At 35.5% G+C, this 25578-nt stretch overlaps 1 protein-coding gene across 1 annotated transcript; it reads right to left on the bottom strand.

Annotated features, from left to right (window-relative positions):
- Positions 1 to 25578, bottom strand: LOC139855609 (peroxidase 27-like). The gene is made up of 4 exons (XM_071844851.1): positions 25366 to 25578; positions 25089 to 25277; positions 1067 to 1229; positions 1 to 612 (listed from the first exon to the last, which is right to left on the bottom strand). Exons 1-4 carry the CDS (start codon positions 25576 to 25578, stop codon positions 206 to 208), a joined length of 972 nt encoding a protein of 323 aa, XP_071700952.1. The 3' UTR covers positions 1 to 205.

Raw genomic sequence — 25578 nt, 5'->3', positions numbered from 1 at the left:
TACAATAAAATAACCACTCTTATACAAAAGAATATCGAAATACATTTTTTTTTTTTTAAATTCAAATACAATACAATCACTTTCAAGTGACTAATCAAAGAAAGAACTAAACGGAATCACACAATTAGAGAGCATATCTTTATTAAAACAACAATCACTCATCAACTTAATTAGTTACTTTTTTTTTGGGAAAAAAAATATCAGTTTAGTTTACAAAAGCACAAGTTTTCCTGATTTCACTGTCTGCACCTGTTAAAACACCAATTTTGCCCATCTTAACCATTGACACTCCAAAATCCTTAAAGAATGAGTAGTACCCATGAGTTGTTGATTGAAATTTGACATAGGCACTTGTTTGGTTGTCGTTTAGAAGTGCAGCATCCGACTGAAACAAACCTCTGTGTTTCGAGACACCTTTGTAGTAATTCGTGTCAAACTTTCGAACCGTTGAATCCATTGCAAGGAGCGTGGTCTGGTCGGTGGGAGAACATATCTTTTTCAATTGAGGTACGTACGTTGGGTCTAGAGATGGGTCGGTATCACCTTTTCCAGTAAAGTTGTATAACCGAGTTGCAATGGTTGAACAATGAGAAACACCCACAGTATGTGATCCTATACATATATGAACATGCACTTAATTAAACCTCATATAATATATAAGCCTTCATCAATGATAAAGTGTGACTAAGGATGCTTTTGATAAAACAAAATGATTTTATGTTGAATGGAATAGTTTAACCGATAATTAATATGAATAACACTCTGAATGATGCAAAACGATTAGTAACATTTATATGAATAAATAGAATAATATAGGTGTTTAACTGTTCTGGATATAATTTAAATTTAAAGAGTATATTAAAATAAAAATGAAGGTGTTAAAATAATGTTAGAAAGTAATTTACTCTGAATGGTTTAACATATATTTTTTTTCATTATTTAATATCAATCCTCATTTAGAAGTTACAAATAAACATGCTGAATGCAATAGCCTAAAAGATATAAACTCATTCATTGAAGTAAGAAAAATGCCACTATTTAACAGTATCAAGGACATACTACATACCTGAAAGAACAACGAGGTCCTTAACACTCAAGCCTTTGGAGGCAAATTTAGCTTTCAGTACAGTGATATTAGCGAAAGGAGGAGGTAAAGTAAAACTGTCTGCAAGAAGCGAGACTCTTCCATCTCTTCGTCCCAAGGGAACTGGCCAAAAAGGTCCCCTAATCTGTAAAAAGAAACATATAGTTAAGACTTTTTCAAGACCAATGCAGTGTTAATTACGGAGTAAGAAACATAGTTTTCCAATTAAAACCTTAAGAACTTGTATTTTTTATTGTTAAACATTAATGTATTTCTAGAATAATCTAGAATTAATTAGGGTTAGATATTTAAGTAATAGATATTTTTAACAAAAAAAATCTAGATATTTCTAATAAAAATATCTAGATATTATTAACAAAAAAAATCTAGATATTTCTAACAAAATATCTAGATATTTATCCTACATTTGAGCCTATAAATAGGCTAACATGTAATGCATTTGATGTAACAAAAAAAAAAAAAAAAAAAACATAAACACATTTGAATAATAAAAATCAAGTTTCTAAAAACTCTTATCCATCAATTCTACTTTCTAAAACACCCCTCATACAAACATTCAAACATTCAAACTAAAACTAATCAACACTTCTAATTAATCAAAACACTACAACTAATTCTAACATTTATTATTAATTTTGGTATATAATTTTAAAGGTTTTGTAGACTGCAGATCTGAGGGATATTCTTAGGAGGTTATTAATGGTACTTTAAACACCGATCATCTAGGTTGCCTAGTTGGTTTACTTTTTTTTAGTCCATTCATATTCGTTTTGGTTGTCCGCATGAATCAGTTTTGTGGATTTTCATCTTGTGATGAAGATTCCTTTAAAATTTAATAATAATTGTTATTGTTATTTTAGCAACAAAAAAAACCCAACATAATTAGGTTGTTATGCTTTAGGTACAAGCTAGTAGTTATGCATGTTTGATGCTCTTACGTCACTACAAGAAATTCGTTCTTTTGCCACGAATTCATTTGTGGCTACATAGATTTCGCCGCAAACAACCCGCTAAACGACAAAAATTCCTCACTACTTGACTTCTTGAGTCAAAGTTAACTTTTGTGGCGACATGTCGCCAAAAATGTCGCCGCAACTTAATTTTCCATTTACTTTTCCTTTTTCTCAATAATAAACTGGTCAAAGTTTGAAAATATTGAATTGTGGCGACATATCGCCACTAGAAGTCGCCGCAATTATTATTTTTTATTTATATTCCAATTAATTTTTTCTCTCCAAATTATAAAAATTATCAAGTGGAGGGAAAGTTTCCCGCCATCCCTATTGTGGCGACCAGTCGCCGCAATAAAAAAATTTCGATTTACTTTCCAATAATTTTTCCCATCAAACTGAAAAAGTTTACCTTGTAGCGGGAAAGTTTCGCGCTAGTTCAATTGGGGCGACATGTAGCCCTAAATGTCGCCGCAATTGGTTCATATTGATTTAAGATAACAAAATGTGACGATGCTGTAACAATGGGGAATGTAGTGGTGATGTAAGTCGGTGAAATGGGGAGGTGATGTAAGACAACAGAATGTGATGATTATGTAAGACGGTGGAATGAGAAGTTAATGTAAGTTGGTGGAATGCGGTGATGATATGCGACATTGGAGTTTGGTGGTGATGTAAGGTGATGTAATGTGGTAGTTATATATGACGATTGAATGTGGTAGTATGATGTGGTAATCTAAAACGGTAAATTGTGGTGGTGATATAAGTCGGTGAAATGTGTTGGCCATGTACGACGGTGGAATGAGTAGTGATGTAAGACGATGGAATGTGGTTAAAATGTAAGATGGTGAAATGTGATGGTTATATATGACAATGAAATGTGGTGGTGATGTATGATGGTGGAATGTGGTGGTGTATGACGGTGGAATGAGGTGCTGATCTGAGACGGTGGAATAAGGTGGTGACGTAAGACGATGAAATGTGGTGGAAATGTAAGACAATAAATTGTGATGATTATGTATGACAATGAAACGTGGTGGTGTTGTGTGGCGCTGGAATGTGGTAGTGTATGACGGTGGAATGAGGTGATGATCTGAGACAGTGGAATGAGGTGATGATCTGCGATGGTGGAATGAGGTGGTTATGTATGGTGATGGAATGTGGTGGTTATGAATGACAATATAATGCAGTGGTGATCTAAAAATCGGTGGATTGCGGTGGTGATGTATGACTGTGGAATTAGAGGGCGAAATGTGGTGGTGATGTAAGAAGGTGGAATTTGGATGTAATGTATGACGTTGGAGTGAGGTGGTGATGTATGATTGTGAACGGAGGCAGTGTTGCAAGTGTGACGACCCGGAAATTTTCGACCAAATTTAAACTTAATCTTTATATGGTTTCAACATGATAAGCAAAATCTACTAAATTGAATTTCAAAATTTTTGAACTATTTTATGAAATCATTTGACCTTCGACCAGTTCCGACGATTCACGAACAATTAATTGTAACTTGATAGGTGTGTGTATATATATATATATATACACACACACACACACACACACACACATATAAATAATAATTGGAAACATAATTTTAAATATCGTATGTTGTTGTTACTAAAATTTATTTATGTAAATAAAAATAAAAATAGGATATTATAATAATTATTATTTAAAATATATCTCTATATATAAATAATGTATATTAAAAATTAATATTAAATGATTGTAATACTCGTTTGATGTTTCGATTGATATTAAGTAAGTTAAATTCAAACTTATGAAATTTTAAAATAAACGGTGATACGAAAATGAGTTCTATAAATTTTAGGCTTATTAAAAATGTATTTAGGAACTATTTGTTAAGTTTTAATACTTTTTATATTTCACCCATAAATGAGAAGGACAGTTGATGTAATTTTTATTTAATAAATTAATGATCGAATTTTATACCATAATGACCAAAATAAATAAATATAGTTAATTTGAAAATATGGAATTTTTCTGAAGACTTTTATCCGCCACTGATTTAACAACGGAGCTCGAAATCTGGTCCGTGAAAACTGTCGATTGAAATTAATAATTAAGGAGGCTGCTAGTGTGTTTTATCAAACGTTTCTTTTTATTATTATATTAAATTTATAATTAATAGTTATTATTTTATCACATATCCTAAATATCTATATATCTATGTGTATATACATACATATTCAGGGGAGATATGAGAAAAACCCTCACTTCTACCATTTGAACCACCATCCGTCGACTACTACTGTCGCTATATTCTTGTCTCTACTCGAATAAACTATGAACACCACCGTAACCATCACCATGAGCCACCACCGTGAACCACCCTAACAAACCTTCGCGTTTTATATTTTTTTTTTCCTTTCTTTCTCGACAACCACAAAGCAATCACCATACCTCACCTACTCTATCCTTAATATCATGTATTCTGTTTCTGTTTTGGATCACGATCAACCATTACAATTTAACCATCGAAATCATTCCAACAACCGATCACCACCTCACCTTTGGACAACCTCCAACGCCACCACCTTCAACCTAAACTCACCACCCCACTTTGGACAAGTCCCATCCGGGGTACGGATGCTTTAGTACTTCGAGATTATTATTATTATACAGACGAAAGATTCTGTTTGGGGATATTCTATGCATTAAAGTTAAGTAGGTTATCAAGCGTTCACCATATGAATGATTTTTAATTCACGGGTTACGCGTGTTATTTTGTACTCGGGTAACATGTACAAATAAATATATGAAATCTTGTGGTCTATTAAAATGATGGAAATGAATGTTTATGATAAACTAATGAACTCACCAACCTTTTGGTTGACACTTGAAAGCATGTTTATTCTCAGATATGAAAGAAATCTTTCGCTGTGCATTTGCTCATTTTAGAGATATTACTTGGAGTCATTCATGGCATATTTCAAAAGACGTTGCATTCGAGTCGTTGAGTTCATCAAGAATATTATTAAGTCATTTATAGTTGGATATATTATAAAATGGTATGCATGCTGTCAACTTTCGCTGTGATGAAAGTTTCTCTTTTAAAAACGAATGCAATGTTTGTAAAATGTATCATATAGAGGTCAAGTACCTCGCGATGTAACCAAATGTAATGTATTCGTCCAGATGAATTAGGACGGGTCGTGACAGTAAGATGGTGATGTAAGATGGTAGAATGTGGCGGTGATGTAAGACAATTGAATGAGGCGGTGATGTATGACAGTGGAATTTGGTAGTGATGTATGACATTGGAATTTGGCGGTGATGTATGATGGTGAAATGAGACGGTGATGTAAGACGGCAGAGTGTGGTGGTGATGTAAGACGATGAAATGTGATTATTATGTAAGCAGGCGGAGTTTGGCGGTGATGTACGACTGTGGAATGTGGTGGTGATATACGATAACGACCAATAGAATGATAAGAAGGACGAAGACAAATATATATATATATATATATATATATATATATATATATATATATATATATATTTTTTTTTTTTTTTTTTTTTTTTTTTTTGTTGAGGTGTGGGGACATTTAAACATGCCGGAAAAAGTGTCACTAAAAACTGTTAAAATACTGAATATAACCACGTTAAATTCCCGTGTTTTTATCATTCTTGTTAGCTTTACGATTTTTCACTATATTTTCGTTTACTGGAAGTGAGTTGATAACTTGGGGTTACCTAGTCTTGTTTGGGCTCACCTAGTAGGGTTTCCTAACACACACACACACACACACACACACACACACACATATATATATATATATATATATATATATATATATATATATATATATATATATATATATATATATATATATAGTAGAGGGATCAAATGAGAACTTTTATGCAATGAGAACTCTGAGAACTAAGGTAATCGAGCAAAAAATAGGACGCGGTCGAACAAAAATTCTTGTAGTCGAACAATTTTTATTTTTGGTCTTTTTGCTTGGTTCTACATTTTATGTCGAACAGGATGTAGAACATCATGTAGAACATGCTGTTTTACGCATGTTCTACATCAATTTTCATCAAATTAAGTTAGGGTTTAGATTTTAGGGTTGTAGGGTTTAGATTTTAGGGTCTAGGGTTTAGATTTTAGGGTCTAGGGTTTAGATTTAGGGTTTAGAATGAGTTTTTTACACGAACGGTTTAGAGTTTAGGGTTTAGGGTTGAGGGTTTACGGAGTAAATCCGAAACCCTAAACCCTAAACTTTAAACTCTAAATCGGGTTAAATAAAAAAAATCGATTTTGATGTAGAACGTGTGAAACTTGAACAAAAATGGTGAAATTCGAACTAATTTGGAGAAATTTGAACTTATTTATGTTCTACAAAATTATAATTAGAAGAAAATCATGTCAAATTTGAAAAAAAATTGAAAATTCGAACGTGTTCTACATTTTTCTGTTCTACATTTTTTGTTTGACCAGCTCCATTTTTTGTTCGTTCGTGTGTAATTTTGCTCGAATTTCAGTGTATTTGGAGTGTATTTTGAGTTCTCAGAGTTCTCACAACTGTGGAGTTCTCACTGGATCCTCTCCACACACACACACACACACACACACACACACACACATATATATATATATATATATATATATATATATATATATATATATATATATATATATATATATATATATATATATATATATATATATATAGGGGCACGATCAATGGGGAAGTAACCAATCGGGGGGAAGCGGGGGAAGCAAATTTTTTTTTCTTCGTTTTTTTTGGAATTTTTTTTCCTGGCATCAAGATCACACGAAAATATGAACATTTAGAAGAGACACTTCGTGATGAATGTTATTATTTAGGCGGGAAAACGATCGACAAAAATAACATTCAAGATAATATTTTTCGTGAAAAATATGAACATTTTTTTTCATGTTTTGTGAAGTAAAATTTAGCCCGATTTAGAGTTTAGGGTTTGGGGTTTAGGGTTTAGGGTTTGGGGTTTTGGGTTTATAGAACCCTAAACTCTAAACCGTTCGTGTTAAAAACTCAATCTAAATCCTAAATCTAAACCCTAAACCCTAAATTTCTAAACCCTAATATCTAAACCCTATAAACCCTAATATCTAAACTCTAATATCTAAACCCCAATAGCTAAAACCTCAACATACGCTTGAAAAACACGATAATTGTTATATATATTACTTCTTCGAGCGTTTCCCGCCAAAATAAAAATATTTATCACAAAGTGTCTCTAATAAATGTTCATATTTTCATCCCATCTATAATGTTCGTGAACAAAGTTTTTTCAAAAAACGAAAAAAAAAAAGTTTTTGCTTTCCCCCGCTTGGTTACTTCCCTCTTGATCCTACCACTATATATATATATATATATATATATATATATATATATATATATATATATATATATATATATATATATATATATATATATATATATATATAAAACTGAAAAATAAGAAAGACTTGAGAAAACTTTTCATCAATTTTCCTTGAAAATTTTCATTTGCCGCCGGAGGGAAAATAAATGAAAATTTTGAGCAGACCCCAAACCCCTTTTCTTTCATTTTTGTAACCCCAATTCTTCTTCTCTCAAAATCCTTTTTTCTTTCATTTCTTTAACCCCAATTCCTCTTCTTCTTCTCGGGTTACAACTTAAAACACGAATCTAACCAAGATTTCACCTCACAATCTTGTATAAGGTAAACATCTAACCTCCAGTTTCTCAAAACTTCCAATTTCTGAAGATTATTGCTAAAAAATTCGGATCTGAGCAAAATCATATGAAATTTTAGATTTTTCGTTTTCAATTATACGATTTTAGCAAAACCATGGTATTATATATGTTATATTTTCATTTATTTGCAAGTTTGTTGATTTTTGAGTTTAGAAATTATTATATTTGGTAACTTTGGATTATCGAGCACTTAGAATGAAAAAGGCTAAATGAATGAAAAAAGAATGAAAAAGGCTAAATGAATGAAAAAGGGTTCAGCAACTGAAACTACTAACTAGCTGATATTGCTCAATAACATTATATATATCTGTCGCAATATCGTGTAAAATATTCTCGAATCAAGGATAATGAAAGCGTTTCTACAAGTGATAGGCCAAGATATGCAAATTTGTATCGGAGAGTGATTTATAAAGAGTTTTGATGATTTATGACCGTGGTTGATCTCGATACAAGTTAAGGTCTAATTAGCACTCTAAAATGGTAAAACAAGGCTTCAGATGTGTGGGACTCCGTCCATTTGAAGGGAGATTGCAAGAAACGAAACAGTAACCAACAGTACATCTGGACGCCGTCCAAGATTGTTGGACGCCGTCCAGATTTTCACACTTGGACGCCATCTAAGATTGTGGGATGCCGTCCAAGCCTTAACAATGGGACGCCGTCCAAAAGCCAGGACGCCGTCCAGAAGTAGGTTTCAGCCTACTTTTGACTTTCTGACCTACTTTCTCCACTTTAAAAAGCTACTGATTGAAGACCAGTTGAGCAGTTACGAACCAGAGAGTACAGAGACGAATTTTGGGAGCAATATTGGAGAACTCCAAGCTCTTGGAAGAGGCTCAACATCAAGGCATCAAAGATCAAAACCTTCTTCATCCAAGAACTCATTGTTCTTGTAGGTTATTTCTTGTTCTAAAGCAATGATTTCCATTGATAATCTGATTGTTATGTTGTCTGTTACCATGATTGTTGGCTAGTTTCTATAATGTTTGTCTAGATTAATAACCGAGGTATTGGATGTAATCTTATTGATTGTATGTACTATGTGTGAAAGATTGAAGCTTGAATTAAAGAACCATGCTTATTGATGTTAAATCATTTGTATCTAGTTAATTGATATGTTGTTGATAAAGAGAACTCTTGTTGATGTATCATATTGATTTACAATCAACTTGTCTTAGATTGATTGTTTACTAAACCGGACCAAGGGGTAAATTAGATCAATACGATTAAACGATATAGGAATGAATTGTGTAGAGCGAACACAAAGACAATTGTTATTTAAGTCTTTGATCTTGCTAATCAACTAGTCACAAACGAAAAGGTCTAGGTAATAGGGAACCCTCACTTAGTACTTCTAGTTTGAGTACTAGCAAAAGAGAACTCTTGGCGGGTCGATTTAGGTGATTAGCATATTTCATAGTTATTTGATTACAAACACGAGAACTTTAGAGAAAAGGGAACCCTTGATCTTGTAATTGTGTTTGCGTGTTTATTTAAGAGAACTCATAGTAAACCTATTAGATAACTTACACACATAATCATTCAATCGGGCCTTAATAGCAAAACTTACATCCAATACCGAGGGTAAAATATCTAGATGAACATTTCATCTCTTTGATCCAAATCAAACTATCTTACTTGCTTTCTTTACACTTATTTTCATTATATAAACTTAAAAGACCAAAAATATTGTTTTTACTTTTTAACCTTCTCTGATTTGGCTAAATCGTTAAATAGCCACAAAAACATAATATCTTGTACCTTTAAGTTTCATTTACTTAGTTAATCATAATATAGTTTCTAATTCTAGTTTGGCTAATACAACTGTCCTTGGAACGATACACGGAACTAAACCATTATTTATACTACTACACGATCGGGTACAATGCCCGTTAGTGTGTAACAGTCTTTTTAACCGGTATTTTTCCATACAATAATTTATATACCTGATTTCGCACATCAAGTTTTTGGAGCCGCTGCCGGGGACAGTTTTGTGTCAAAATAGAATTGTTAAATAATTTGTGATTAAGTAGTTCTTAATTATTTTAAATTATTAATAGTCTTTGATTTTTAGACTTATAGAATCGGTGCATTTAATAGTTTTGTTAGTTGTGTGATTGACAGATTTTAGGTTGCATATGCCACATACCCGAAGTTCAGATTCTCCATTACTTACACCGCTTAAAGAACCTGATAGAAAGCTTGGCAGGATTCCAAAAGAAGTACTTGAACTTTTTGAATCTTCATCAAAACAGGAAACTTTTGATACATAATCAAGTACAACCAAGCCGAGATATTCTGAATTTGGTGAGCCCGTTCCTCCTCCAAAATTTGAAATGGAAGGAGAAGCAAGACCGGTGGTACCAAGACAATCAATGGCGGCCAAGATGAAGGCAACCCGAACCGGACAAGGTAGTGCCATTACTCCACCCACTGGTGAGGTAAATTTTGAAATAAAAGGACCTATTCTTCAAATGATTAATAACACGTGTCAATTTAGTGGTGGTCCGAATGAAGATGCAAACGAACATATTCGTCTCTTTCAAGGGATATGTCTTCTTTTCAAACTTAAACCAAACACTGACCAGGCCATTTTTTTAAGACTTTTCCCATGGACACTCCATGGGGAAGCACGAAGTTGGTTAGATTCATTGGCCGAGGCTACGATAGAAACTTGGGATGGTATGTTGGAAAAATTTCTTAAGAAATATTTTCCAGCATCTAAGTCCGCGAGACTCCAACACGAAATTACCCAATTCTGTCAAAAGCCGATGGAAACCTTGTACGAAGCATGGAATCGATTTTCCAAAATGCTAAGAGGTTGTCCGAACCATGGTTTGGATACCTTCCAAAAAGTCCAAATATTTTACAAGGGTTGTGATGTTGCAACCCGAATTTCCATTGATCAAGCGGCCGGGGGTTCACTCATGGACAAAACCGAGCAAGAGGCTTATGAGATAATCGAGAAGCTAGCCGATTATTCTCATGAGTGGCATCAAGAACGACCAATTACTCGTAATGCTCAAGTCCAAAGCGCCGGAGCTTATGATGACCTTAGTTCCCTAAGTGTGAAAATAGATGGTGTTGCTCGAAACATGGACAAAATCACCAAGGAAATTCATAGCATGAAAGTAGGTTGTGAATACTGTGGTGGTCTCCATTTAGGAAAAGATTGTGATGCCGGTTTAACAATGGCTCAAAAAGAAGAAGTGGCTTTCATAAGCCAAAGAAATAATAATCAATTTCAAGGAAGTGCCCAATTTAACAGAAACTTCAACAACCCCTACAACCCTCAAGGTGAAAATTCCAATTACCAACAAGGGACAAGTAGTGGGTTCCAACAACAAACTCCGGATTTTTATCAAAAACCCCAACAAGAAGAGAAAAAGTCAAATATGGAGAGTTTGTTGGAGAAGTTAATTTCATCTCAGACCCAGCTTGTCACCAATATAAGCCAAACAAACGGGAAGAACGAACACCAATTTAAAAACCAACAAGCTGCGATTCAGAATCTGGAGAAACAAATGAGTGGTTTAGCTAGTTTACTTAGCGAAAGAAAACCAGGGAGTTTACCGGGGGATACTAATAAGAACCCCCGAAATGAACACGCCAATGTTATCACCACACGGAGTGGTCTAGCATACGAAGCTCCAAAAATGCCCGAAGATTCTGATTTCAGTGTTCCGTTGAACAAAAATGACGAACCGGTTAAGGAGCCGGAATAAGTGGTTGAGAAGGAAGAACGGGAGAAACCCGTAGTGAAGCCATATCAACCACCGCTCCCATACCCAAGAAAGCAACAACAAGAAAGGCTCGAAGCCGAAAGGTTAAAATTTCTAGATATGTTTAAACAAATTAACATAAATATGCCTTTCATTGATGTGATTTCTGGTATGCCCAAGTATGCTAAGTTCTTAAAAGACTTACTTACTAACCGCAAGAAGATGGAAAGCGTTTCGTCAGTCACTTTAAATGCTAGATGTTCAGCGTTGGTGTCCAACACACTTCCTGAAAAGCTGCAGGATCCAGGTTGTTTTACTATTCCATGTCTAATGGGTGACCTCGACTGTATGAGGGCATTGGCCGATTTGGGGGCTAGTATCAATTTAATGCCCTATTCGATTTACCTTAAACTAGCCCCTGGGGAACTCAAGACCACACGAATGGCTATTCAACTAGCTGATCGCTCTATAAAATTCCCTCGAGGAATCATAGAGAATTTGTTAGTTAAGACCGGGAATCTGATTTTTCCGGCAGACTTTGTGGTTTTAGACATGGAAGTTGATGAAAGAATACCAATTATTTTAGGTCGACCATTTTTGAATACTGCTAGGTGTGTCATTGATGTTTATGACCAGCAGTTGACCCTTAGAACTGGTGAAGCTAGTGCGACTTTTGCAATTGACAAGTCATTAAAATATCCCGAATCTTCAGATGATACTTGTTATTTTATGCAAAGCATAGATTCGCATTATTAGTTCTTGCAGGAATTTCCCGAATCGGATGAAACAGGTGTATACGATTTGGCGAGTGGAGATGAAGAATTTTCCGTTGAAGAAATGGATGTGATGGCCACTTTGATGGCAAATGGGTATGAACCAACTAGGGAGGAGATAGAACAGCTGAACAAGGATAGCGAGTACAGGAGTAAATCCTCAATTGAGGAACCTCCAATTTTAGAGCTTAAGCCGCTCCCTGATCATCTTGAGTACGCTTTTCTTCAGGAAGATTCGAAGCTTCCGGTAATTATCTCCTCACTTCTTTCTGAAAATGAAAAAGAACGTCTTGTTTCCTTGCTACAGGCCCACAAACCAGCCATTGCATGGAAAATCCATGATATAAAAGGAATTAGTCCTTCTTATTGCACGCACAAGATCTTAATGGAAGAAAATTCCAAACCAGTGGTGCAACATCAAAGGAGACTAAATCCTCATATGCAAGATGTTGTCAAAAAGGAAATCATTAAATTGCTAGATGCAGGTCTAATCTACCCAATCTCAGATAGTCCGTGGATAAGCCCGGTCCATTGTGTTCCTAAAAAGGGTGGTATAACTGTTATCACCAATGATAAAGATGAGCTTATCACAACACGAACAGTCACGGGGTGGCGAGTTTGTATAGATTATTGTAACCTAAACGATGCCACGAGAAAAGCCCATTTTCCGCTACCATTTATTGATCAAATGTTAGAGAGACTAGCAGGAAATAGCTTTTATTGTTTCCTAGATGGTTTTTCGGGGTACTTTCAAATTCCCATCTCCCCTGAAGATCAAGAAAAGACTACCTTCACGTGTCCCTATGGCACCTTTTCATACCGCCGAATGCCCTTTGGTCTATGTAATGCTCCCGCAACATTCCAAAGGTGCATGATGGCCATTTTCCACGATATGATTGAAGAATGCATGGAAGTGTTTATGGATGACTTTTCAGTCTTCGGTGACACGTTCGATTCATGCCTTCTAAATTTGGAGAAAATGCTGATTAGGTGTGAGAAATCAAACTTAGTGCTAAATTGGGAAAAATGCCACTTTATGGTAAAAGAAGGCATTGTATTGGGGCACAAAATCTCAAGTGTTGGTATGCAGGTGGATCCAGCAAAGGTTGACGTCATTGCCAACCTTCCACCTCCTTCAAATGTGAAGGGTGTTAGAAGTTTTCTTGGGCATGCCAGATTTTACCGGCGATTTATTAAAGATTTTTCAAAAATTGCAACGCCATTGAATAAACTTCTCGAAAAAGATGCACCCTTTGTTTTCACAAGTGAATGCACTAAGGCATTCAATGTTTTAAAACAAAAACTTGTCAACGCACCAATAATCATAGCTCCAAATTGGTCACTACCTTTCGAGCTAATGTGCGATGCATCGGATTTTGCAGTTGGTTCAGTTTTGGGCCAACGGGTTGAGAAATGTTTTCAACCCATTTATTATGCAAGACAGACTTTACAAGGAGCTCAATTGAACTACACAACCACGAAAAAGGAGCTCCTTGCTATCGTCTTTTCTTTTGACAAATTCTGATCATATCTTGTCCTATCGAAGACAATTGTCTTCACCGATCATTCAGCATTGAAATATCTTTTCTCTAAGCTGGATGCAAAACCTCGATTGCTAAGATGGGTCTTACTTCTGTAAGAATTTGATATCGAGATTAAGGACAAGAAAGGTGCCGAAAACCTAGCAGCTGACCATCTTTCTAGACTTGAAAATCTCAATCTTGAAGTGCTCCATGAATCGAGTATTATAGATGATTTTCCCGGTGAATTCCTCATGAGAATAGAGAAGGTGGAAGACCCGTGGTATGTTGACTTCGCCAATTACATTGTTGGGGGGTACTTAGAAACAGGTTAGTCACATCAGAAAAGAAAGAAATTTTTTAGTGACCTAAAATACTATTTTTGGGAAGACCCTTATCTATTTAGGCGATGTGCGGATGAAGTTATTCGCAGGTGTGTTTCAGGGAAGGAATGCACAGAAATTCTTCTTGATTGTCACCTTGGTCCAACAGGTGGGCACTTTGGTCCCCAAATCACGGGGAGGAAAGTTTACGAGGCCGGTATTTATTGGCCTATAATATTCAAAGATGCCTACGCCGTTTGTAAGGCTTGTGACGCGTGCCAACGGGCCGGTCAAATCACTAAACGGGATGAAATGCCTCAACAAAGCATCCAAGTATGCGAGGTGTTCGATGTTTGGGGAATTGACTTTATGGGGCCCTTTCCAAAGTCTCATTCTTACCTCTACATATTGGTTGTCATAGACTATGTTTCAAAATGGGCGGAGGTAAAACCTCTCCCCACAAATGATGGCCGATGTGATGACCCAGAAATTTCGACTAAATTTAAACTTAATCTTTGTATGATTAACATTTCCGACACGATAAGCAAAGTCTGTAAAACTGAATCTCAAAATTTTTGAATTACTTTTATATATTTAAATACCCTTCGGTTGTTTTCGACGATTCGCGAACAATTATATGTAAATAGATACATATATACTATAACATGAAAAGGTAACAATGTATTAATTGTTTGATACCGTACATTAAACTTATTGGTTTAAATATCTATTTGAATGTATATGATAAATTGAAATATTTATTATTAAAATTTATTTATAAATAACTTCTAATGTGTATTTAAAAACTGATTTATGTATATTAAAAAGATATATACATATATATAATAAACGATAGTAACATTCGTTTATTAATTCAATTGATATTTAGATAAGTTAACTAAAGCGTTTAAGATGAACCAGTTAAACACTAATTTGTTACAGTGTTTTCAAATTGCCACATTACTCAAAATGCTACAGTGTTTTTGAAAATCACTATTTGCTACAGTGAAATTGACTTTGCTACAGTGAATTGCTACAGTGAAATTGACTTTGCTACAGTAACTTTGCTACAGTGGTATATTTTATGGATGATTTAAGACTATATTTTGACAAAGGTACGATTCACGAAACGTAAAGTACAAGTTTTCTCAGCGTACGAAAGGGCGTTCGAAAAACCGGAACCGGGACATAAGTCGAGTGACAACGTACGACTTATCGGAACAAAAATTACAAGTCAACTATGCACGTGAATTTAATATAATATATAATTAATTAATTTAAATTATATATATTATATTTATATTTATTTTATATTATGTCGACAAGCTAGGAGCCAAAACAATGTGAGCTGTCCCTGGTCCTCATGCGAGTCGCATGGCCAGAAGGCCATTTCCATGCGAGTCGCATGACTCCAGATTCCAGGCCAGGTACTATAAATTCAGGTGTTTTGCTCGAATAAAAAAATCAAACACACATACACAAATATATATTACTCCGTATAATATTTATTATTATTATTATTATTATTATTATTATTATTATTATTATTATTATTATTATTATTATTATTAAGATTATTATTAATCTTATTAATCTTATTATTAGTATTATTATTTTTGCGATACAAAAATAATAATGTACATAAAATATTACGACGGAGTACTGTCCAAGTAATTTTCAAAACGAGTTTCCGAGCGAGCTAGAGCTAAGGAAAATATGGGTTATTGCCAAGGAGGTTATGGGTAATGTTCGGGGATATTTTTGTGAATCAAACCTCGTGTTTATTATCTCCGATGCGTCTACATGCTTTCCTACAATATTGTATATCAATATTAAACAGTGAGTTTCATATGATCCCTTTTTACTCATTACATTTTTGGGCTGAGAATACATGCAAATGCTTTATTAACCGTTTTACAATATTTATATGCGTGAGTTTCATTTGCTCCCTTTTTAATTGCTTTTGCAATATATATTTTTTGGCTGAGAATACATGCACTTTATTTTAAACGCAATGGATACAAGTACATACTAAATTCTACACTGAGTTTGAACCGAAAATCCCTTAGCTTTGGTAACTGTTAACTGCCAGTTATAAGAACTGGTGGGCGCGAAGTAGTAGTATATGGATCCATAGGGCTTGATATCCCCGTCCGAGCTAGAGCACTAGCCTTTTAACGGACGTATGCTATTTGAGAAGCGTACACATTGGTTTGCGTGTATTATTAAGATGATTATACAAAGGGTACAAATTATATAAGCATTAAAGTTTAGTTACCAGGGTGCTCAATTTTGTAGAACCGATTGATAAACGTTTCGGATGAAACAACTGAAATCTTGTGATCTACCTTTTATGTAAAACCTATTGATAAACGTTTTGAATAAAACAACTGAACTTTTGTGATCCACATTGATATACGGATTATGTGTAATAATAAAACTATGAACTCACCAGCCTTTGTGTTGACACTTGAAGCATGTTTATTCTCAGGATTCTAGAAGTCTTCCGCTGTTTGCTTATACGTGATACAAGATATGTGCTTGGAGTCATACATGCTATATACAAGAAACTTTCATTCACCAAACCATTACCATGTATCTTATTTTGACTGTATTGTCAACAGATGTATTATTGTAAACCATTTAAATGGTGATTGTCTATACGTAGAAATCATCAGATGTTAAAAACCTGGAATTTATATATTCATTTATGAAATACCTTTTCAAACGAATACAATGTTACAAAATGTATCACATAGAGGTCAAATACCTCGCAATGAAATCAATGAATGACGTGTTCGTCCATATGGATTTGGAGCGATCGTCACAGCCGAGTTGTAGTAACCTTTTTGATGAAACTTTTCTCAAGGTTTGGCACACCAAAAGCCCTTATTAGTGACCGGGGCACCCACTTTTGCAATAAGCAATTAGAAAAGGTATTGAAAAGATATGGAGTGATCCATAAAATTTCAACATCCTATCATTACTAAACAAGTGGGCAAGTGGAGAATACCAACAGGTCGTTAAAACACATACTTGAAATGACCGTTGGTGCGAATTCAAAAGAGTGGTCAGTCAAGTTAAACGATGCATTGTGGGCTTTTCGCACGGCCTACAAAACACCAATTGGAACCACTCCTTTCCGTATGGTATACGGAAAAGCATGCCATCTCCCTTTGGAGATTGAACACAAAGCGTATTGGGCGCTAAGGGCATGTAATTTGGATTACCAAGAGGCGGGTTGGTTACGTTTGACCCAGTTAAATGAATTAGACGAGTTGAGTCTTGAAGCCTATGACAACTCTCTAATTTACAAAGAAAAAACCAAACAATGGCACGATAAGAGATTGAAAAATCCAAAGGAATTCATGGAAGGGGATCGTGTCCTTGTTTACAATTTCCGTTTCAAGTTATCACCAGGAAAGCTTAAGTCCCGATGGATGGGACCATTTGTTGTAAGAAAGGTGTACCCTTATGGTACAATTGAAATGATGAACTGGAAGGGTGATACTTTTAAAGTGAATGGCCACTGGGTCAAGCACTATGTTGATGGTCCCCTAGAAATCGAAGATGAAGTTAGCCTCAACTTCGATAACAAAGCATAAATCGATATGGGGACGAGTTAGGTGAACGACTCGTTAAAAAATGATTCACAAGTGTAAATATTTTGAATTGTGTGTACAATTGTTTTTAGTTTTGTGCAAAATGATTTACATTTGGATTATAAACTGGCGAGTGTCGAAAAATTTGGTCAGAATTTTGTAGTTCATTTGGACGTCGTCCCACTTGTCTGGACACCGTCCCATATTTTAAACTTGGACGCCGTCCTAAAAATCAAGACGCCGTCCCACTATTTAAAGTTGGACGCCGTCCATCAATCTGGACGCCGTCCAACATGTCTGACTCAGAAAAAAAAATACGCGTGTTTGATTTTCATGATTCATGTTTAGATTAACATACTTTAGTTCTTTAATTACCATATTGTCTTGATTTTGCAAAAATTACATGTTTTTAGGGGTATGCTCATGATTCTAGTGTTTGTAGTAATTGAATCCGAATTTAGGGTATTTAAGTCAAGATATTGAGTTTGTGTATGATGTTAATGAAACTTGTAAAGTGTTTAATTGTTGTTGGTGATATAAATGTCAATTTGGCCGGGTCATAATTTGAATGTTCTTGAATTTTTAGCATATTTTTGAATTGTAATTATCTTATGAAATATGTATGCTTGACTTTCACTTGTTTAGGCCTGTTGAAGTAGATTGATGGTATGGAATGCTATAATGTAGTGGCGTTATAATGATCCTTTTGAGCTAAAATTGTGAAAATTTGTGTTATGATTTGTGATGAATATCATTAGAATGCAAGTTTAAATGCTATGACCTATGAACGCAACATGCTTGAGTCCTAAGTTGATGCTAAATTGTGAATTTGTGATTTTCATTTTTGAAAGTGTATTAGCGAGTTTGTGTTGACTTTGGTTAAAAATTTTGAACATACGCTTTTGCTTAAATGAATCATAATGCTTATGAACTATGAATGGAATGACTAAGTGCTCTTGCTATCCGGTTATGTTTTTAGCTAACATTAACACAACGGTTTCTATGTTCTTTTGGTTTGGTGTTATTATATTTTGCAGGGACAATCTAGCCGAAGAGGTCAACCAAAGAGAGGAAGGACCTCAGGTTTGGTTCCACCACCACCACCATCACAACAACATTCATCATCATCATCTGGCGAAGAAGAAGAGGAGGATCTAAATGATCCACAAGTTTGGTTAAGACAAGTTCAAAACGACAACGATTACGCAGAAACATTTGATAGGATAAACAGTAGGCCTATAAATGCCACGTGGTACTTTATTTGGGGCCCATTGGATGAGGCGAATATGCACCAACATGTTTCCCGTTTGCTAGCCATCCCCTACGATAGGATCGTTACCTACGCAAGGGAGCACATTTTTAGCATCCGCGAACCAATTTTTCCGATGTTGCTAAAAGAATTTTACTCAACTGTACGGTTTAATAATGTTCGGGATTATTTGTCGAATGATTTTCTTCGGTTTCGGTTAGGGGGCGAATATAAAGGGATAAGCAGATTTGAGTTGTGCAGAGTGTTGGGGATTTTTGAGGAACTTACCGACAACCAATTGGGTGCTTACTTGCGGGATTCCGATTACGTTGGTCGAGTTGACTTTAATGAGATTGCTTATTGGCGAAGAATTTGTGGGCCAAATGCATCTACACCATTCAAATCGAGCAGACACAGGTATAATGAGATTGCATCCCGGGATGATAGACTTCTTCATCGACTTATCGCATGCACTTTCAATGCGAGAGTCGAAGGTAACGAATATCTATGGATAATGGATCAAATAAAACGGGGTTGTTATACTGATATTCCTGGATTGATAGGAAACTATTTTCTGGTCATCTCTACCGAGACACGGAGAGAAAAGCCACTTCTTGGAGGCCACTATATCACAAGGATTGCTCGTCACTTCAACATAGATTTCAGCCGATTGATGGAGTGTACTAACGTCATGAAACCATTAAAGAAAATTTCTTATATCAACGCTGAAATTCTTATGAAGGATGGAAATGGGCATTTAGTGCCTTTTGTGGCAGGTGGCGCGAGTGGCAGTGGGGCGAACATTCAGCAGGAACAGCAGGAGGAAGAAGAAGCAGAAATGGAAGCCCAGACAAATGTTCAAGGTCAAGGTCCTTGGTATCCGTCTCAATCTGGTTGGGATGATTTGGTAAACAGTATGAACAGTATTAGGTTGGGTCAGCAAGATATGGAGCAATGCCAGATTGCTCAAGTACATAACCAGGGATGGAACAGTTATGGTATTGATTGGAATAACCATAACACCGAGTTATATTATTCCAACCCCGATCAGTACTATGGCACAACACATCTGACACCCCAATACTACACAGATCCAGAACACCCACCTCTACCTTACCCAATTTATGATACTAACGCTTCAATGCAGGATGCAAGGGATAGATTTGAGCAAGAATACCCGCACGGACGCCCAAGCAGAGATGGCTCAGGGAATTACTATTGGCCTTACAACAACTGAAGGCCTGCGAGTCCATGATCATTTTTTTGAAACATTTTCGAACAATTTATTTGTTATGGTGTGTTTTTAAAACATTTTTTTTTGGTTTGTAATATTTAAACTAATCGTGTGGTTTGATAAACGGTTGTGGTTGTAAAAACACCGTTATTTTAATTATTATTTGTGTAGTTTGTTATTTTGTGCAGCGTGGTTGAACTTCAAAGACTGGCATTAAGTTCAGCAACATTTGATATTATGATGTATGTATGTTGATAATCGAGGAATGGACGATGCTCTTATGCTGGCAGTAAGTTCAGCGGCATTCGTCTACATGTTCCACGATTTACAGGTCAAAATTTTGAAAATTTCTAAAAACACCCTATCACTTTGCCCTCTAAATTTAATCATTTTTCTGATTTCATGCAATGAGGGCCTTGCATGATCTTAAGTGTGGGGTGAGAGATAGAAATTTATCGGAAATTCGTTTTACAAAAATTTAAGGCGTTTATGATCAAAATTTTAAATTTTTCAGGTAGCCTTAGAAACGAAAATTGTCTAAAACCATTCTACATACATTGAATTCTAAATCTAGAAAAGAAATGTTGAGTTATGTTTTAAATTATTAATAGTCTTTGAAGTTGTACTATCATTCAATTATTTGAATGAAAATCCTACTAGTTTAGTAAAGCTAACTTGTAGGTCACTTGTACCAAAACGAGTGTAAACCGTGAGAGAGCGGTGATTGCATAGCGTGGTCGGAAACCGGACCCCGCGCCAGATCGAAAACTAAAACAGGACGATCCTCATTGTTTCTCCTAACAAGGACAATGTTGCGTCCGACCACTTTATTATTACCCATAGGATGTATCCATTCCATCCTCAAAGAAGTAAAGTCTTCCGAACGACACACTTGCTGATTTGTTTCAGAAGTTGTAGTCTAAACCAGTTGTAGGGTGACGAAAAATCTTGAAAATTCATTGCTAAAATCGACTGGAAATCTACCAGGCCTCAACATCAAACAGGGAAACTGGTAGTCAAAGCTTTTCTCAATGAGGGAGAATTGCTGGCCAAATGGGAAGCGCACCATAATACACAAAATGTCAGTGAATTGATCAGATTTCCAGTGGATAACCTCCGGAAAGGTAAGATATCAGCTTTTAAGCCTGATGAACCTCAATCTTTACGGTTGACTTAACGGATTAGATGATTACCTCATGATTATCGATGATATCTGGACATAATGTGTATCCTCCTAAACGCATTATTTTCTTACCAACATCTAACGATGTTAGGTACTGTAGGAGGGATTGGCTTGACCAATAGCGGGAAACCCGCACTCATTTTTCAAAATTCAGAAAATCCGACTAAAATCGAAAATTGTGCCTTGTATTAAAACTAGCATGATATTTTCAAAACCATAAAACGTTTTCATCAAGATCCTGATTTCCCTAGGATCAAATTTTTCGGATACTTGGCTCTAATCTCCCAAAAATGTGTGTGTGTGTGTTTTCATTGTGTATATAGCGTGAGTGTGATTACAATAAAGGTGTGTTATACTTAAAGCGTGTGTTTCATATAGCGTGAGTTGCGTTTCAAAAGAACGTGTGTGTTTCGTGTGCTTCGAGTGATTTGTGTAATGTTTGTAATCTATATTATGTAAGTGTGTTTGTTATTTGTTCTACTTTGTAAAGAAAGAATTGCTTGAGGACAAGCAAGGTTTAAGTGTGGGGTGTTTTGATATTGCTCAATAACATTATATATATCTGTTGCAATATCGTGTAAAATATTCTCGAACCAAGGATAATGAAAGCGTTTCTACAAGTGATAGGCCAAGATAGGCAAATTTGTATCGGAGAGTGATTTATAAAGAGTTTTGATGATTTATGACCGTGGTTGTTCCCGATACAAGTTAAGGTCTAATTAGCACTCTAAAATGGTAAAACAAGGCTTCAGATGTGTGGGACTCCGTCCATTTGAAGGGAGATTGCAAGAAAATGAAACAGTAACCAACAGTACATCTGGACGTCATCCAAGATTGTTGGACGCCGTCCAGATTTTCACACTTGGACGCCGTCCAAGATTGTGGGACGCCGTCCAAGCCTTAACAATGGGACGCCGTCCAAAAGCCAGGACGCCGTCCAGAAGTAGGTTTCAGCCTACTTTTGACTTTCTGACCTACTTTCTCCACTTTAAAAAGCTACTGATTGAAGACCAGTTGAGCAGTTACGAATCAGAGAGTACAGAGACGAATTTTGGGAGCAATATTGGAGAACTCCAAGCTCTTGAAAGAGGCTCAACATCAAGGCATCAAAGATCAAAACCTTCTTCATCCAAGAACTCATTGTTCTTGTAGGTTATTTCTTGTTCTAAAGCAATGATTTCCATTGATAATCTGATTGTTATGTTGTCTGTTACCATGATAGTTGGCTAGTTTCTATAATGTTTGTCTAGATTAATAACCGAGGTATTGGATGTAATCTTATTGATTGTATGTACTATGTGTGAAAGATTGAAGCTTGAATTAAAGAACCATGCTTATTGATGTTAAATCATTTGTATCTAGTTAATTGATATGTTGTTGATAAAGAGAACTCTTGTTGATGTATCATATTGATTTACAATCAACTTGTCTTAGATTGATTGTTTACTAAACCGGACCAAGGGGGTAAATTAGATCAATACGATTAAACGATATAGGAATGAATTGTGTAGAGCGAACGCAAAGACAATTGTTATTTAAGTCTTTGATCTTGCTAATCAAATAGTCACAAACGAAAAGGTCTAGGTAATAGGGAACCCTCACTTAGTACTTCTAGTTTGAGTACTCGCTAAAGAGAACTCTTGGCGGGTCGATTTAGGTGATTAGCATATTTCATAGTTATTTGATTACAAACACGAGAACTTTAGAGAAAAGGGAACCCTTGATCTTGTAATTGTGTTTGCGTGTTTATTTAAGAGAACTCTTAGTAAACCTATTAGATAACTTACACACATAATCATTCAAACGGGCCTTAATAGCAAAACTTACATCCAATACCGAGGGTAAAATATCTAGATGAACATTTCATCTCTTTGATCCAAATCAAACTATCTTACTTGCTTTCTTTGCACTTATTTTCATTATATAAACTTAAAAGACGAAAAATATTGTTTTTACTTTTTAACCTTCTCTGATTTGGCTAAATCGTTAAATAGCCACAAAAACATAATATCTTGTACCTTTAAGTTTCATTTACTTAGTTAATCATAATATAGTTTCTAATTCTAGTTTGGCTAATACAACTGTCCTTGGAACGATACACGAAACTAAACCATTATTTATACTACTACACGATCGGGTACACTGCCCGTTAGTGTGTAACAGTCTTTTTAACCGGTATTTTTCCATACAATAATTTATATACCTGATTTCGCACATCACTAGCCTACTGCATTTATGTTGCTATGTTGAACTTAATTTATATTATATCATGTATGTTTTAGATATGCATTATATGTTTTGTTAGTTGTAAACAAATAGGTAACTTTACTTCAAAATAAATAAAACAAAAATTGTAAAACACAAATAGAATCGTGAACCATTTTTCCATCTCCTATTACACCACCATACGACTTTTCATTTTCAGCGTTAATATGGTCTGATCGCCCTTGATAATTATTCCATACGGTGCATTTGTGCAACAGCACCATGTGCTCCATTCTAATTGTCAGGCCAAACGTATGAATATATTATGTTGTTTTATTTAAATATAATTTATTTATGTGCATTTACGATGTGTATGTAAATTTGTAGCACCGAGACAACCACGAGGAAAAACTCTATGATGCGGTAGGTAAAGGAAAAGAGCCCTACTTGTATGTTGATTCCGAGGACAATTAGGACGATTGTGATGATAATGATGAAGACGACGGATGTGGTGATAGTGATGAAGACGATGGATGTGGTGATAGTGGCGATGGTGCATAGGGATCTTTGGCGTGACTTTGGTGTTTAGACTTTAGTTTGTAATTCGGATGTTGAAGAATTTGATATTTTGAACAATTTGGTTTGTAATTCGTATGTTAAACAATTGTAATTTGTGTTATTAGAAATCGTTTAGTTTGTACTAGATTTGTTTGTTGATTGGCATGTTATAAAACGAGCAATAACAGGTTTTGTATGCGGGAAGAAAACTCGGCATTTTCGCGTGGGAAGCAGAAAAAACAGCTGCCTCCTGCGCAGATTTTCGCATTTTGTGGCGACATGTCGCCACAACAAGTCGCCGCTAATAATAGATGACGTCATAATATATTTTAATTTTCTTTTTATTTGAAAAATAAATGTCGCCGCAATTTGTCGCCAAAAACTATATTTTAGAATTTCTTTTTCCTTTTCTTTTACCATTTGTGGGCCCCACATGTGTCGCCACAAAAGACGCCGTATAATATCAAAGGTGACGCATCTATTGCGGCGACCGTTTTGTGACGTATTTGTCGCCGCAAATCAGTCTATTGTGACGACATGTGTGCCTAATGTGGCGACATAGTGGCGCCGTATTAGACCAGAATTGTGGTAGTGCGTAAATCCACTAGCTAGATCAGTGATGGTGATGGCTACTGCGAGTATAACATGATAGGCATCAAGACTCCATGGCTTGCCTTATGCGCATGTTAGCCATGGTTATAATGGAAGAGAAGTTTAGCCATGGGGTATTTGTGTGTGAAATTGTGGGTCCAGGGTGGATACATAGGTGTTACACTGTTAGTATATGTAGTGTTATGAATTAGTAAAATGATATAGTGCTGATGTGAAAAGTTATGTTATGCTATTAATGATAGAGTGATATTATTACCACCGTCGTTATCTTTTCTCAAATTATATCAATCAATGTATACCTGATGAATTGCATCTCTAGCAACTAAAGCTAAGACGTCCGCACATGAAACAACACCGGGACATTCTGCTTCTATGGCAGCTTTTACAGCATCAACAACTTGAAATCCTCTAAGGGAAAGATTGGGAGGCCCGTCTTTCTCGGCTTTGCTAGTTGCAGTTGAGTTTAATAGAATCGAACCGTCACATCCCTGCAAAAAACATCATATATATCTCAATTCTCATGGTCACGTACATTGTTTAATATAAAAATAGAAACTATATGGTTAGTGTACGGACCCTAACAAAACAATCATGAAAATGCATTCGAAGCAAAGATGCTGCAAGAGGTGGAGCTGAATGAATGTATTTTGCGGTAGTAGCGTACACAATGTCTTCAGCTCTTGGACATGTCTTTTGGTAGAACCCTAACTTTAAGCCACTACCATTTACAATGTTCAAAACAAGAGCAACAAGCAAAATTTGGAAGACAATGTTCTTTTGGATCGCCAT

This window comes from Rutidosis leptorrhynchoides, chromosome 1 (genome assembly GCF_046630445.1).
Source record: "Rutidosis leptorrhynchoides isolate AG116_Rl617_1_P2 chromosome 1, CSIRO_AGI_Rlap_v1, whole genome shotgun sequence".
Taxonomy (NCBI): Eukaryota; Viridiplantae; Streptophyta; class Magnoliopsida; order Asterales; family Asteraceae; genus Rutidosis; species Rutidosis leptorrhynchoides.
This window is presented reverse-complemented; position numbering and strand designations above follow the sequence as displayed.